A 17,127-nucleotide genomic window follows, 5' to 3' on the forward strand; every position below is an offset into this window, starting at 1 on the left:
TCCAGACACTCCTCCGGAGGATTCCCAGGGCAGTGTCCCACACTCAGATGGACAAGAGCTCTTGACCCCAGGGTTGTGCTGATAAGCAAAGTGCTGAAAAAGCAAGGCTATTTTGCAAGACCCCCGGGAAGGCTTAGGCAGGAGGGTGGGTAACAGAAGGATTACTGCTGCTGCAGTCATACACTGCCCAGTCTTATCATGCAGCTTTGCACTCAGATAGCTCGGGGAAGGAGGAAGGGTTGGGGAAGAGTAGTCCACCTGTCCATGCTCCAAGCCCAGCAGTGTGCAGCTTCTTACCGACACGCTTTGTCGTGTTCTGACCTCTCCCTTCTGTCTGACCAGATAGGCATTATCGCCCCTTCTCTTTGCACAGGGTGTGTTCTCCGGAGGGAGAAAGCAGATGAGAGACCCCATCGTGTGTGGGATAGCTTGCTAAGTCACTGGCCCTGCTGTCGCCAGCTAGGCACTAGGGGAGCTCCTGGAGTCTGTGGTCATCTGCCCAAGGCACTTGGTGGGAGGAGATACCACAGGAGCATTGCTAGTTACCATAGTTACAGGTCCCCCAATGCAGAGCTTGGCTAAGTGCTGGGCTATGCATTCTAGTGGCCTGCGGGCTGCTCTCCTAGACATGAGCCGCAGTGCTCCTAGCTCTGGGCTTGAAGGGCTCCAGTCCCACTAACACTCATGTAGTGGGAGTAACACACAAGTGGTTTGGTAGGGCTGCCAGGGACTCCAGGGTGCAAATACCCTCAGCACAAGGGCTCCAACTATTGGAACAAACCCCTCAACCTCAGCCCCAGGGCAGCCTAGGAGAGAGATAATGAGGTAACCTTGTCTCAGTGAGCTCCTCCCTCCATGCCATCCTCTTGCCTGCAGGGCACTGCCCTGGATCTGCCTGCTGCAGCAGCTGCTGTCCCCATCCAGCAATGGGCTGTGTTCCCCTCCCAAGGCTGTCAGGCTGTGATTTCTAGGCTGCAGACAGTCTGCGCTCCCTCCAGAAGTGCAAGTGCTGCCTGCCTAGCCTCTGCCAGGATCTAACATACTCCATTGCGCCTGGCTGGCAACCTTTCTGCACCCTCCCTGTCAGGGCAAGGATTTCTCTGTCACCATAAGCCTTAAGAACTGATGTGCCTGGGAAGCTGCAGGAGCCAGTAACACCCAGAAACCAGAATCAGGTGTCATGTAGCACAGAATGGTTGTTCTAGGCCTGATGAAACCAGCTGCTGGTTCTGGGAAGGCCAGGAAAGGGAGTTTTTCTGGTGGGAACCTGTGGAAGCCAATGGCACCTTTTATTCTTAAGGTACCATGGGAGGTCTAGGAAGGGTGCACAGGCAATGGTATGGAGCAGTGTTGCACCAAAATATGCCAAAACATTGCCTCAGGAGCTACAAAGACTGTGGGCTTTCTGTGATGCTGAGAGCTGACTCAACGGGCAGGGTGTTCAGGCGGTGACAATTGCTGTCTCGGTGCTGTCCTGAGAACTGGGTGACATAGCATGGCAGATGGCAAATTATCCACCTTCAATCTTCCCAGGGGAGGGATAGCTCAGTGGTTTGAGCATTGGCCTCCTAAACCCAGAGTTATGAGCTCAATCCTTGAGGGGGCCACTTAGGGATCTGGGGCAAAATCAGTACTTGGTCTGCTAGTGAAGGCAGGGGGCTGGACTCAATGACCTTTCAAGGTCCCTTCCAGTTCTAGGAGATAGGATAACTCCATTACTTTTTTTTCCCTCTGGAGTTTTGAAGGAACCCTATCAAATTCAAACACATTACCATCCTTAGCCACAGAGTATCAAAGAATCATAGAAGGTTAGGGTTGGAAGAGACCCCAGGAGGTCATCTAGTCCACCCCCCTGCTCAAAGCAGGACCAACCCCAACTAAATCACCCCAGCCAGGGCTTTGTCGTGGCATTAAAAACCTCTAAGGATGGAGATTCTACCACCTCCCTAGGTAACCCATTCCAGTGCTGCACCACCCTCCTAGTGAAATAGTTTTTCCTAATAGTACAGCTGGGCTGGCAGTTAGGAGGCATTTAAATCCCCTCCAAGAGGAGATACACACCAAACAAGTGAGCCGAGGGGACCTCAGTCAGGGACAACATGGCACTCCAGAGCATGACTGGAATGTGCTGCCTCTTACTTCACTTCTTGATACCAAGGGTCTGCATGGAGCGGGGAGAGGGGAATGCTCGGCTTATCTCTCTTGCTCTCACAGCAATCTGCGGCTATCCATGTTGTTTCATGATCCCATGCCTCTGCTGTAATCTCAGGCAGGATGGTGTTTGCTAGGGGCTGTTTTTAGTGCACTGGGTATTGTCCTCCTGAGTGCATTGGACAAAGTGATGACAAGGACCTGGTAAAAAAGGCTATTAGATCATCCCTCAGCTATGTGGAGCACAGGCAGCCTCCTGTTGCTGGGACATTAGGGATCTAGACTGGCTTCAGCACTTTTCTTTCGCCCTATTGGAGGTGATTAGATGAATATGTCAACTATACTTTCCACTGTATAAACATTTAAAATTCCACGGTTACAGTAAGACAATTTTAAACCCCGTCATTTTTCTGGTATTGCAAAAACAAAAGACTCAAAGTTTCAGAATAGCAGTGCTCCTCTCTGCTCCGTGTCCGACCCTGGGCTGCAGGCCCCAGGGGAATCATGGACCTGGCAAACACACTGTGCTGCTCCTTTGACTTAGGCATTTTGCTATATAAATCTAAAGGCAAGCACTGACATCGTGTCATGCTGCACAGTTCAGCGCTCAGCATTCAAGAACCCCAGAAAGTTTGTTTAAAGATGTGCCCTTGACTCTGCCCCCTTGCGGCTGAACAGCCAACAAAGGGTAGATTTACCCACTGGTTGCTGTGCCTAGGTGGGATTCACACCCAGGGAAGGCAAACCGTCTCCTGGGTGTTCTGCTGGGGAGGACACCTTAAACTCGTGGTGGGGGCTCCTCTGCCCATCAGGGGGAAACTGCCTAGGAGAGAGGTTAAATCAGTGCATTCCTGGGCACCTTGGCCACACCTCTCCCAGGGCACTGCCATCCCACTGTCCGAGCTGCACCAGCTAGCTCCAAGCCTTCTTAAAGTAGGGATTGTGGGTACCTTCCACCCCTCTGGGCCTGCTGCAGGAAGACTTGCTGCATCAGGCAGGCCCTCAGCCTGCATTTCTGCTGGCAGGAGCTGAGGCTGGCTAGAGCCCACACTCTTGAATTATGTGGCCATGGATGATTTCTCAAATAATAAGGTATTAATTTCCAGACACAAGCTGTGATCAGTTGGAGCTAAGACTGAGAGCACATATTACTAATTTAGGGCAAAACTCCATTACCAGTATGTTGTAATTATTCTAAAACAAAGTGTTATAAACCCAGGAAATACATTATCCGGGTAATTCTTAATAGAAATTCAAAGATGCTGAGATGTGGCAAAGCACAGATAAGGCACCCAAACAACCCAGCTCTGCCCCGTAGTGATGTCATGCAATAATCATAGGATTACGATTCAAATGTTTTGGTGCTGGTGGGCCCAGACTAGATGAAACTGATTTTAAGGACACCCCATTGTACTTTTTCATATTTTTACCCTGATGATATCATTGCAGGGCCTGACTGCTAAGCTTTTGAACAGGGGAAGACATTTTTAGTCAGACCGTTTAAAACTTTTGGTTGTTAAGCCCTGTTTAATTCAAGCCCCTAACAAGCACTTAGGAGAAAGGCGCTCGTTGTTCAAGATTCAGACACACCTGCCCAGTTTATTGTGAGCTCAGAAAGGTCCCACGCCAGGTGTCTGATTCTGACCTCACATCAGCTTTACGCTCAGCTAACTCCACTTACTCCTGATGTACGCTGGGGTCAGTGAGAAGAGAGTCAGGCCCTCGTTGGCTCATCTGTGGTAGAAAAACCCTTGAAATCCCAGATATTCCACAAGCAGAAAATGCTGGGGAAGAAAAACCTTGCAGGCCCTCTTGGTGCATCACAGAAGGGCACAGGGCACAAAGCCACGTTCTTGTCCATTGTCAGTCACCTTTAAGGCCTGAGATCATTGTACGCTCTCGTGTTGCTTGGTGGGCGAGGGAGGAGCCAGGAACTGAGCAAAGTCTGAACACAGCCTCTGACCCAGGTTTCCAAACCGCCCTCCCTCGTGCTGCCGGGGGGTTCCCTGGAGTCCGTGTTCCCCAGGTGGGTTAGTGTGCACATCCCAGTGCACAGGCCATGACCAGGATGCCTTTTGCAAGTGTGCCTACCATAGGTTATTTTCCAGTTGGGCAAAGGCCCTAACCCTCCTCGAGCACTCTTCCCCCAACAACCTTCCAGCCTCCAAACCTCAGCTCTTTCTGACACAACGGCATTCAAAGACACGGTTCTGGAGTTTTTATAAAGTAGGAAATGTATTTTTTCCACTCTTCCATCATTTAAAAATGGCTGACGAGTTTTTGATTAAACTCCCCTTAAAATAAAGAAAAACCCTTCAGGCAGGCACCCGGCCTGGAACATTTCAGGCTAGTGTATTGAAAAGTTACAAGCATGAGAAATCAGGGCGTGACACTGGACCCTGAACTATAGTGATGTGACCCGTGCAACACTGGGCCTTAAAGGTGCCAAATATGCCAAGACCAGAACAGTGACAATAATAGGGGCCAAGAAAGGAAACCACTGCACAGACAGCCTGGGAAATCTGCAGGCTTCACTCTGCTCGACAGTGCTCTGCCGAGTTGGCTCACCATGGGCTGCAATAGCTCAGATTCTACATGCTGGGTTCTTAGCCGAACCAAGAGTCAAAGGGCTTCCTGCTTCTCACACCACTTCCTGTGTCATTCTAAAGTCAATATTGCCAAAGGGTCTAAGTTCCTGGTGAGCCGAGCCCCTGCCACTGGCTCCAGCTCACCCTGAGCACTAACCGGGGCACTGAACGCCCTCACTGGGCTGCACACGTAACTGGCATGCCAGTGGAAATAATCCGTGACAATTAGGGACTGAGTGTTATTGAACAAGGAATTTGGGCTGCATGGGACCAGCTCTCAGGGCCACTTTCAAGTCAATGGCAAGACTGCTATTGACTAGTAGAGATGGATCAGACCCTCCACAAATGGGCCTGGCTTGCGTACAGATGAGCCTTCTTGGCCTGGCACTGCTGGGTCTCTCGTTTCTCTCTTTCAGATACTTCCTGCATTGGCAGGATTGAAAGTGCCTTTTCATTTGGGTGTCTGGAACAGTACCAGCCCCATGCAGAAATACTAACAGAGAGCATGGCTGGGCTGGGCTCCATGCCTCCCGCAGGTGCTATCTGTAGGCTGACAGGGTAGTAGCAGTCCTGACCCTGCAGTTGCTTGAGCACTGCAACCTGCATTTCCTAGCCCACAGCTCTCCCGCCATTGCCACTGGCCAGTGCCAGGCTCCCCGGGGCTGTGGAAAGTGGCCCTGTACATTTCACTCAGAAAGGGCTGGGCCTCGGAGTGGGCTTTATCCCCTTGGCGAGTCAGCATGGCAGCTTAGCGTGCTGGAGCGAGCAGTCCAGGCCCTAACTGCACAGCCTGGGCCAGCCCTTACCAAGACCCCAGGGTGACAAGCTGTGTGTCTCCGGTGAGCCAGGAGCTGCAGGGGGGAGTGTCTCCAGCATCCTGAAGAGAGGAAGCCCCTTGTGTTCACTAATGTGAGTCCTGTGGCCTCTGCATCAGAGAACAGTCCCAGCCTGGCTGCTGTCTCCTGGGGCACTGCTGAAATGCAGTGCAGACACACAGGGCCTGACTCGTCCCTTCCTGGGGCCTTGAGGCCATTTACACCAGTGCAGAGTGAGTGCAAAGCACCACCTTTCTGATTGGGGACTGTTTTACACCCACTTTACACAAGTCTAAGGGCAGGTCTTCACTACCTGCCGGATTGGCGGGTAGTGATCTATCTATCAGGGGTCAATTTATCGCGTCTAGTGTAAACGCAATAAAATCGATCCCCGATCGCGCTCCCCGTCGACTCCGGAACGCCAGCTCACGAGAGGCGGAAGCGGAGTCGACGAGGGAGTGGCAACGGTCGACTCGCCGCCATCCTCACGGCCAGGTAAGTCGACCTAAGATACACCGACTTCAGCTACGCTATTCGCGTAGCTGAAGTTGCATATCTTAGGTCGACCCCCCCCCCACTAGTGTAGACCTGGGCTAAGTGGAATGACACACCAGGGAGAGGCAGGGGGTACCAGGCCCACATGGTACATCACCAGGCATACTCATTCTCCCAACCCTCCTGGCCACTGCCTGGCACTTCAGGCAGAGGCATAAAACCAACCAGCCAACCAAGCAAATGCCAACCAAATAGCTGTGCACTAATGCAGTGGGGGTGCCTCCCAAGCCCTGACTGATTCCTTACCCCAGCTGTCCCCTGGCTGCGCAGAGAAGGGAACTGGACTCTGCTTCGGGCAAGTGAGGTGAAGGGATGGTAGAAAGAGACTGGGCATGCTGAGGCTTTCCAGCTCAGGCTGATGGAAGCTGTGCCTTCTTCTTGGACCTTAGCCAGAGGGTAGGATTTGGGTTGTGATGCCTAACATATGTGGAGGGGAGGCTGACTGCACAGGGGCGTGACTGAAAATGTTAGCCTCTTACCAAGGCAACTTAATGGGAGACATTTCTGGGAGGAGTTGACAGCTTCCTTTCTCCTCTTAGACCTGGTGAGGAGAATATATGCGCTGCTGGTTGAGGTTGCTTTCAGTGAAAACAATATGGGCTAACTTAGGTTCTGTTATGGCTCTTAACTTTATATTGGCAATTTCCTGCCGGACTCATATCTAAGTACTGCACTATATGTATCAATGTCCTTATCAATCTGTGCTGTACACACACGTGCGATACAAGCCGTGCTTCTCTTGTGACCTACCTTTTATTGCCTCTTTCACAGCTAAGTCAACAGGAATAATATTCTTCTCCACCAGCTCCAAAGGACCTGGTCTGAGAGCAATTTTTTCATTGAGATCATCTGCAAGTCGGGCTCTTTTCAGCTTCATCTGAGTAGCTTGAATGGACCCCTCTGCAGCTGAGTCTAAAAGGCCAAAATTGAAAGCATCAGTTCCAGGTCCTGCTGAACCTGTGCTCTAGATACAGAATGCTCAGTGCTAACGAGATTCCCCTTCCGGGATCACAATCAAAACAAAGCACATTTCAGGTTAGAGCAGTAAATGGAGAGAGATCAGTTCCAGTATTCTGAGCCTGGAACGCTGGCTGTTAGACTAATCCCTAGACATAGGACTGTGTGTGGGATGGATTGTGGGTCTCCATATGGTTCTCAATGGTTCCCAGGTCAGAATTCTCAGTTATCAAGTAAAAGATTTCCCCTCCCCTAGATTCCAGCTGTGCAAACTCAGCCTGGGATCCTAGAGTTATGCTGGGTTCTGTCTGATCTATAAACAGTCTGCAATGAAACTTAGTTAAAAATTGTGTGGGTGATGCAGGAGCAGAATAGACTCCAGCTCCTCTCCCCGAGCTGGACTGGCTCTGCCAGCTAATGGGAACAGCCTCTAGCTCCTTGGATGCTGAAATATTAGAGAGTGTGTAGAAAGAACCATAAAAATGATTCAAAGGCTGGAGAGAATCATGCTGTACAGGGAGAGATGTACAGAGCTCAGTCTGTTCAGTTTATCAGAAAGAAGATTGAAAGTAACTTGATTACAGTGGAGAAGTACCTTCGTGGGTACTATGAAAATGCTGGACACTAAAGGGCTCTTATTCTAGCAGAGAAAAGTGAAACAGCCACAAACGGCTGAAGCTTTAGCCAGACAAATTCAAACTGGAAATAAGGCACAAATTGTTAACAGGGACGGTGATTAACCATAGGAACAAAATCCCAATGGAAGTGGTGGATTCTCCATCGCTTGCTGTCTTCAAATCCAGACTGAATGCCTTTCTGGAAGGCACAAATTTTGCTTTAGTCTAACACAAGTTGTTGGTTTAATACAGGGGTAACAGGGTAAAATGTAATGGCCTGTGTTATGCAGGAGGTCAGAGTAGATGATATAATGGTCCCTTCTGGCCTTAAACTCTATGAAACAATGACTCTCCGAGTCCTCTCCCAGAGCTGGATGGGCTCTGGAAGGTTAACAGGAAAAAAAGGCAGAATTTACTGGTTATACTTTATCCTAAGGCTCCACTGATAAATGGTTTATAAAGAGTTGGTAAATGATTACTAGAGATTTTAATAAGTGGTTAATCAATTGTTATTATAGATTGTCACCAAGTCCAACAGGTCAATAGATTGCTTATCACCATGACGTTAACACCTTCTACCAATGTGTTTAGGACCATCCCTAAACACATACTACTAATGTCTGCAACATGCTTATATCTATTGAACACTTACTTAGCCTTTACAAACCAATTATAAATGGACCCTTAACATAAAGTGTGACCAACCTGCAGTAGTCAGCAAAGTCAGGGGACCTCTCTGGACCTGAAGGTACCACCGCACAGCCTTATGGTTCCGAATACAACTACTCTTTGAAGAAATTCAGGCTGTGGAAAACACAAGCCTCAGAGTCTCAGCAGCGTGCTGTAAAGCCTGTTATGGACCTGATGGGACATTTGAATTCATGCTATCCTGTGAGTGGTCATTCACCCCCAATCATCCCCATTTGTCCTTATGAAAGTCTCTTAGCAGCTGTTCTACTCTGCAAAGCTTCTACTCTCCCAGATTAATTCAGATAAAGGTAGGGGGTGAATTGACTCCCAGGAGCTGTTCCAGAATAACTCGATGTGTAGCCAAACCCTTTGTTTCCCCATTTGTAAAATGGGCATAACGTGAGCCAGCTTGGAGGTATATGGCTGGACAGCTGTGGCAGAGGGAGGCCAGTGCTATACAACAGCTCTGTGGCAGAGCCGGAACTAGAACCCAGGTGTCCTGGCCCCCAGGCAGGCCGTATCCCTAGCACCATCCTGCCTCCCTCACAGAACGGCAGCTGCCTAGTCAGGAGAGCACATGGAACTTCCTGTCACTGTTTATCCTCACCTTATAATCCCAGCTCACACGGAGAGCAAATGGTACCGCCTATATACCAGACACTGGTTAACTGAAGCTTGCACCAGTTTTCAGGTGACTGCACCAATTAACCAGCCATCACCTGCCTCCTACTCAACAGCTGCCCCAAACCAGAGTGCCAGAATTATGGGATGTGACTCACGCACGTGGCGAGCTCAGGTTAACACCCCAGATAGGAGGCTGCAATGGAACGTGAGGGACAGTCACTAAAGCCTAGAACCCGTGACAGGGAACTGGGGGCCTCTGTTACTCCAGCACATGGGGAAGGGATTAGCGTCCACTTCTTCCCATGCAGGGAGCAAGAGCCTAACAATTCTGGCCATAACAGACGCCTCTAGGTAGAGGGGAGCCTAGGAGAGCACCTGCTCCCTCCTTCCTCCTGGGCCCATGGGAGCCCTTCTATGAGGGCTCTGTAGGGCCTGGTCTCTGTGGGAGGAGAGGGGGCAGGGCTGGGGTGTCTGGAGTGAGACTAGTTTCCTGATGCTTCAGGAACAGCCCCTTGGGCTCCAGCAAGATCCTTGCTGGCATGGAGGCAGTTGTGAAAGGTGAGGAGGAGGTGGCACAAGGCCTCTCTGGGGATGGCTGTGGGCTCTAGCAGAGCTCCAGAGAGCCGTGGCCTTTCTGCAGGGATGAGGAGGACAAAGCCCTCCCACAGGAGTGAACAGCTAGAGACTCAGAGAGTTCAAACACACCAGGTGTCCTGCACCTGACTAGGGCAAAAGCCCCATGGGGAGGACAGGGCCGGCTTGTGCCAACCTTGACCCCTGGCAGAGCTGTTTAATCTGTCCCCTTGGCTGCCGGGGCAACAGTTCAGCATTCACCCTTCTCTCTCTGAGCCCTGTGCTATGGGGAGGGGGCAGGTAGGGAATAGATGTGTCCAGAATGGGACAGTATTTGGGAGGCTGTAAGGGGCTGTGAAAAGAGGCTTCCTGATAATTACGAGGCACCTGTGAAGTGCTCAAGAAGCACTGGCTGAACTGGCCCAGCATTGGCCCGAGAGCCTAGCTGCCCTGACTGCTCCGTGTGTTTGTGACATGTTGTTGCTGTGTATTATGGCTCTGTGTGAGATCTCCAGCACTCCCTGCTCTGCCAAGAGAGTCAGGAGTTCTGTTTCCAGCCAGAGCAGTGAGTGCTCCCCTCCAACCTTTCAGGGCTCAGTTGGAGTCTGACTGAAGGCTTGAGTCAGGATTTATTGTCTGCAGAGCAGTCTGCCTGCCCTATTGGGACACTAGCTGTGGTGAAACAGGAAGCAGTGTCAGAAATTGTCCGGAGCCCAAGACTAGGGGAATGTGCTTGGAGGACGCCACAGACTGATTGCAAAAGTGATCAAAGGAAATACTTTTTCCATACAAAATATAATTAGACTGTGGAACTCGCTGCCACAGATATCATCAAGGCCAATAAATTAGGAAATTGGACATTTACGTGGATAACTGGACTATCCAGAGTTACTAGAATTAAAGTTAAAAGGTTTAGGTAGGAATATTAAATGTCCTTTGTCAGAGCTTAAGTCAGTCTCAGACAATTGTGGGTTAGGATTTGAACTTCATGGGAAGCAGATTATTCCACATCAACTTCTGGGTTCTTACACTTTAAGAACATAAGAACGGCCATACTGGGTCAGATCAAAGGTCCATCTATCCCAGTATCCTGTCTTCCGAGAGTGGCCAATGCCAGGTGCCCCAGAGGGAACGAACAGAACAGGTCAACAAGTGATCCATTCCCTGTCCCCCATTCCCAGCTTCTGGCAAACAGAGGCTAGGGACACCATCCCTGCCCACCCTGGCTAATAGCCACTGAATGACCTATCCTCCATGAATTTATCTAGTTCTTTTTTTAACCCTGTTATAGTCTTGGCCTTCACAACATCCTCTGGCAAAGGGTTCCACAGACTGACTGTGTGTTGTTTGAAAAAATACTTCCTTTTGTTTGTTTTAAACCCTCTGCCTATTAATTTCAATTGGTGACTCTTAAGTCTTGTGTTATGAGAAGGAGTTAATAACACTTCCTTATTTACTTTCTCCACACCTGTCATGATTTTATAGATCTCTATCATATTCCCCTTAGTTGTCTCTTTTCCAAGCTGAAAAGTCCCAGTCTTATTAATCTCTCCTCATACGAAAGCTGTTTTATAGCCCTAATAATTTTTGTTGCCCTTTTCTGAACCTTTTCCAATTCTAATATATCTTTTTTGAGATGGGGCGACCACATCTGCATGCAGTATTCAAGATGTGGTTGTACCATGGATTTATACAGAGGCAATATAATATTTTCTGTCTTATTATCTATCCCTTTCTTAATGATTCCCAACATTCTGTTAGCTTTTTTGACTGCAGCTGCACATTGAGTGGGTGTTTTCAGAGAACTATTAACAATGATTCCAATATCTTTTTCTTGAGTGGTAGCAGCTCATTTAGACCCCTTCCTTTTGTATGTATAGTTAGGATTATGTTTTCCAATGTGCATTACTTTGCATTTATCAACATTGAATTTCATCTGCCACTTTGTTGCCCAGTCACCCAGTTCTGTGAGATTCCTTTGCAACTCTTCGCAGTCTGCTTTGGACTTAACTATCTTGAGTAGTTATGTATAATTTGCAAATTTTGCCACCTCACTTTTTTCCAGATCATTTATGAATAAGGCTACGTTTTAGTCACGGGTATTGTTAGTGAAAGTCACAGACAGGTCACGGGCAGTAAACAAAAATTCACAGCCCGTGACCTGTCCATGACTTTTACTAAAAATACCAGTGAATAAAACTTGGGGGGTGGGGGTGGGGCTGCCCAGGGGCCCTGTGGGTGCTGGGGGAGGGCGGCCCAGCTGCTTTGGCGGGGGGGTGGGGGTGGGATGGCGTGCAGCCAGGGACCCCTGCTGGTGCTGGGGGTGGGGAGGTGTCAAGAAACTTTATCTCTGCATCCCGTCCTGAAGTGACATGTACCCAGTCAATATGGGGATAGTTGAAATCCCCCATTATTATTGAGTTTTTAATTTTTATAGCCTCTCTAATCTCCCTGAGCATTTTACAGTCATTATCACCATCCTGGTCAGGTGGTCGATAGTATATCCCTACTACTATATTCTTATTATTCAAGCATGTAATTACGATCCATAGAGATTCTATTGCACAGTTTGGTTCATTTAAGATTTTTACTTCATTTGACTCTACGCTTTCTTTCACATATAGGCCACTCCCCCACCAGCACTATTCTGTCCTTCTGATATATTTTGTACTCTGGTATTATGGTGTCCCATTGATTATCCCCATTCCACCAAGTTTCTGTGATGCCTATTATATCAATATCCTCATTTAATATGAGGCACTCTAGTTCACTCATCTTATTATTTAGACTTTTATCATTTGTATATAAGCATTTAAAAAATTGTCACTTTTTAACTGTCTGCCATTACGTGATGTAATTGAATGGGACTCTTTTTCATTTGACTGTTTCTCATCAGATCAGTATTTCCATTAATAGATCCTCCCTAAGGGATGTCTCTGTCTGAAAAATGTGCTCCTCTGCACCTGTCGGCTTCCCCCCAGCCCTTAGTTTAAAAACTGCTCTATGACCTTTTTAATTTTAAGCGCCAGCAATCTGGTTCCATTTTGGTTTAGGTGGAGCCCATCCCTCCTGTATAGGCTCCTCCTTTCCCAAAAGGTTCCCCAGTTCCTAATAAATCTAAACCTCTCCTCCCTACACCATCATCTCTCATCCACGCATTGAGACCCTGCAGTCCTACCTGTCTAAGTGGCCCTGCACGTAGAACTGGAAGCATTTCAGAGAATGCTACCATGGAGGTCCTGGACTTCAATCTCTTATCTAGCAGCCTAAATTTGGCCTCCAGGACCTCTCTCCCTCTCTCCTATCCTTCCCTATGTCATTGGTGCCTACATATACCACAACCACCGGCTCCTCCCCAGCACTACACATAAGTCTATCTAGATGTCTTGAGAGATCTGCAACCTTCACACAGGACCGCCCGGGGGGCGGGGGGGAGCAAGTGGGGCAATTTGCCCCAGGCCCCACAGGGCCCCCCACGAGAATATAGTATTCTATGGTATTGCAACTTTTTTTTTATGGAAGGAGCCCCCGAAATTGCTTTGCCCTAGGCCCCCTGAATCCTCTGGGCGGCCCTGCCTTCACACCCAGTAGGCAAGTCACCATGCGATTCTCCCGGTCATCACAAAACCAGCTATCTATGTTTCTAGTGGTTGAATCCTTCTGATGGACCTGATGCCAGCCACTGTCAGACACAGGATGCTGAGCTAGATGGACCTCAGGTCTGATTCAGGCTGTCAATGCCTATTTACGGATGATCAGGGCTGCATTGGGCACAACATGAAATACCTTGTGCTACAAGCCCCTTACATAGTCTGATTGCCATCAAGATCTGGGGCAAAGTAACCCTAAAAGTGCATCTTGCAGAGAAACAGGAAAGCAACAGAGGATTTGTGGCCACAAGAGAGATGAAGGGTTGGAAAAATCTACAAATATGTGAGGAACAGCTCATCCAGCCTTACCTTGTAAAATGTGCATATTGACCAGGTCTGATTGCTCAGGCCTGCTTCTGATCTTGTGCTTTAGGTAATCCTCAGTCTGCAGAACAGAAATACAGAGAATGTTAGATCACCAGCTCCAGCTAGTAAATTACACAGTGCTGGCTCTTTCTGCTCAGCTATTGGAATTGTTCGTGTTTTCGTAGGAAGAGGGAATAACTGCTTTTCTCCACTGAGTGAGCTGTTAAGTGGTACCTTATTCACCCAAGTACTAGCCAACACTCGGACAAGAGATGCCCAATGAGACAAAGTGATGCTCTTGGAATCAATGTTGACAATTCAGCAGATGGCCCTTGTAAGGTGTGTCCTTTTAAGCCTCCAGAGAGCTGTACTTCAAGACCCCCAGCACTGCTGGTGCCCAAGCTGTGAAGTCTGCTGGAGCCCTGTTCACCGAGTGTGAGGACTATTCACCGGTGTGTGCCTGGAACTGCCCCCACAAGACAGCACAGCATGTTTCCTTTGGGGTTGGTACTGAATCAACACCCCAGCATGGTGGGAGAGGATGCTATGCTGCTGGAAATGCCAGCTTTTGGATGAGATGTAAAACTAGGAGCCTGACCCTCTGTACCGATTCTCTGACACTGTTTGTAAGAGAGAGGTCTATTGGCTATTCCAGTGCTGATAATGACACTCTGCCTTTCTAAATCCTCCACAGTTTCCAGGGTACTCTGCACTTCCTGATGTAAGCTGCTAGGTCCTGTTGCTCTGCACGTAACTGCTGAATTCCACTTTGTGAATGGCCCTGGCTGGCAAAGTCATGCTCTCATCTTAGATACAAAGGTGATAAATGCCTTAGAAATAGATAGACGAGGTAGGTGAGGCAACATCTTTTATTGGAGCAACTCCTACTTCACCTACCTTGTCTCTCTCTCATATCTTGGGATCAACATGGCTACAACAACACTTAGAAATAGATATATAGATAGATACTGATATACAGTGAGACCTTCCCTGAGGACAGCACTTAGTATACAAACATCTTGGCTCAAGTGACAAATTAGTATTATTATTGGAATGCCCAGAAAATTCCAGATCCTTTCTAACTAGAGAAGAAATGTCTGCCAAATGAGCTATCAATATAAAGGCAAATGGAAAGGTTACAGCAAATGCACAGGCATATTAGCAAATACACATCTACTCACACATATGCTTAATTGTATTATTACAGTAGGAAATATAAATTATACTCAAGTTACCCCTTCAGCTTGTCATTGTCATTCAATTGACCTTCAGATGTAGCCAATAGAGTTCTATCTGACAATCAGTTAATGGCCATTCCACTACTCAACAGAGTTTACCAACTACAAATATCTGGATATCAATGAAAGAAACTTAGAAGCAAAAGCAGGCGAGCTAAAATGTCCAGCATTGCAAGAGGATTGTGATGTAAGTGGCATTTCTGTTTAACAGGGTGGAAAGACAATAATCAATGGGATACTGTAATACCTGGTTATAAACTATACAGGAAGGAATGATTAGGTCAGAGAGATGGGGGAGTCCCACTATCTGAAAGATTCCATGGAACCTAGTGAGATACCAGTTCTGAGTAGAGAGGACCACACAGTTGAATCTGTAGAGATCCAAGTCCCAAATGATAGGAATACAAATATATGAGTGTAATGATACTCCCAGTCTCCAGTTAAAGAAAATGCTATTGAATGAACAGTGCTGAGGAAGATGAAAGTAAAAACTACACCTACAAAAGGAGTTATAATGGATATCTCTTAGTACCTGCATAAAAACTGATCAAATGTCACTTCAGGCCAGATTTTCAAAGGTATTTAGGTGCCTAAAGATGCAGATAGGTGCCAGGTGTCAAGGACAGTTAGACACCTACTCTCTTTTGAAATTCCTACTAGGAGCTTATCAGCATCTTTAGACATCTAAATATCTTTGAAAATCTGGCCTTTCAGGTCCATAGGTAGAGAAGCAACTTCTTGTCACCCAAGGGTATGTCTACACTACAGGATTAATCCGAATGTATATAATTCGAATTTAGGAAACCGATTTTATAAATTCGAATGTATTCGGCCACACTAGGCACCATTAATTCGGTGGTGTGCGTCCAAGCTACCGTAGTAGCATCGATTTCCAGAGCGTTGCATTGTGGGTAGCCAATAACATCTAATTGCCAATAACATCGAATTGCGGCCACACTAACCTTAATTCGGATTAACAATACCGATTTTGACGCTACTCCTCTCGTCGAGGAAGAGTACAGAAATCGAATTAAAGGGCTCTTTAATTCGAATTAAATGGCTTCGTTGTGTGGACGGGTCAAGCGTTAATTCGAATTAAGGCAGCTAAATCCGAATTAAAGTCGTAGTGTAGACCAGGCCTTATTTAGTGAGAGAACACAAGAGGAGAGACTATGCTAAACTGAGTCCTAAGTAACATAGAGGTAAGTTCCAGAAGCAGCTATAGTTGAGTTGCCGAGTGATAGTGACTATAATATAATTAAATTCACCACCATTGAGGGAAGATTAGAAACAGTCTAAAAGGCAGAAATCAGTCCAGAGGAAGAAAGAGTCAATTTGCAATATAGCAAAAGGTAAACAGTGAGATGCCACAAAGTTCTGTGCTAGGATGGTGTTATTTCAGGTACTGATTAGTACTCTGAAAAAGGGCAGGGGGGAGCAGTGAGGTGGAAAAAGCTTCAGATGGCACAATGTTATTTAGGTCAGTTAAGATTAGAGCAGGCTGTGAGGAACTTCAGAGGGACTTAACCATACTGGGTGACTGGGTAGCAAGAATGCAGATGAAATTCAGTGTTGACAAAGACAGTGTAATGCACATTGAAAAGAAGAATTTATGCCGATCCTACACCCTACTAGGTTCTAAATCAGGGGTCGGCAACCTTTCAGAAGTGGTGTGCCGAGTCTTCATTTATTCACTCTAATTTAAGGTTTCGCGTGCCAGTAATACATTTTAACGTTTTTAGAAGGTCTCTTTCTATAAGTCTATAATATGTAACTAAACTATTGTTGTATGTAAATTAAATAAGGGTTTTAAAATGTTTAATAAGCTTAATTTAAAATTAAATCAAAATGCAGAGCCCCCCGGACCAGTGGCCAGGACCCGGGCAGTGTGAGTGCCACTGAAAATCAGCTCGCGTGCCGCCTTTGGCACGTGTACCATAGGTTGCCTACCCCTGTTCTAAATTAATTGTAATCACTCAGAGAAAACATCTCGGTGTCACTGTGGGCAGCTTAATGATATCTTCTCAGTGTGCAGAGAAGGTCAAAAAACCCAGTCATAACATTAAAAAGCATAAGAAATGGGATGGAGAAAACACTGAACAGAATTATGCAGTTCTATAAATACATGGTAGGTCCTCTCCTGGAATCACGTATTAAATTCTGGTCACTCCATCTAACAACATATCTAGCAGAAAGAGAGATGTTCAGAGACAGGCAATGAGAATGATGAGAGGTATGGAAAGACTTTCTTATCAGGTGAGAGTGAAAAGAACAGGACAGTTTAGTTTAGAGGGGAGATAAAAAGAGGTCATATGAACTAGTGAGTGGTATAGAGAGTGAATGGTGTCTCATAACTCAAGAAC

General features: G+C 47.3%; 1 protein-coding gene across 1 annotated transcript in view; it reads right to left on the bottom strand.

Annotated features, from left to right (window-relative positions):
• The window catches only part of MYOCD (myocardin), a 55,228-nt gene that overhangs the window by 26,201 nt on the left and 11,900 nt on the right, over positions 1-17,127 (bottom strand). The window contains exons 3-4 of the mRNA XM_065415763.1: positions 13,530-13,605; positions 6,860-7,021 (exon numbers count right to left, since the gene is read on the bottom strand). Coding sequence (XP_065271835.1) covers positions 6,860-7,021; positions 13,530-13,605 — 238 coding nt within the window. The remainder of the gene's footprint in view (positions 1-6,859; positions 7,022-13,529; positions 13,606-17,127) is intronic.

Source organism: Emys orbicularis, chromosome 13 (genome assembly GCF_028017835.1).
Source record: "Emys orbicularis isolate rEmyOrb1 chromosome 13, rEmyOrb1.hap1, whole genome shotgun sequence".
Taxonomy (NCBI): domain Eukaryota; kingdom Metazoa; phylum Chordata; order Testudines; family Emydidae; genus Emys; species Emys orbicularis.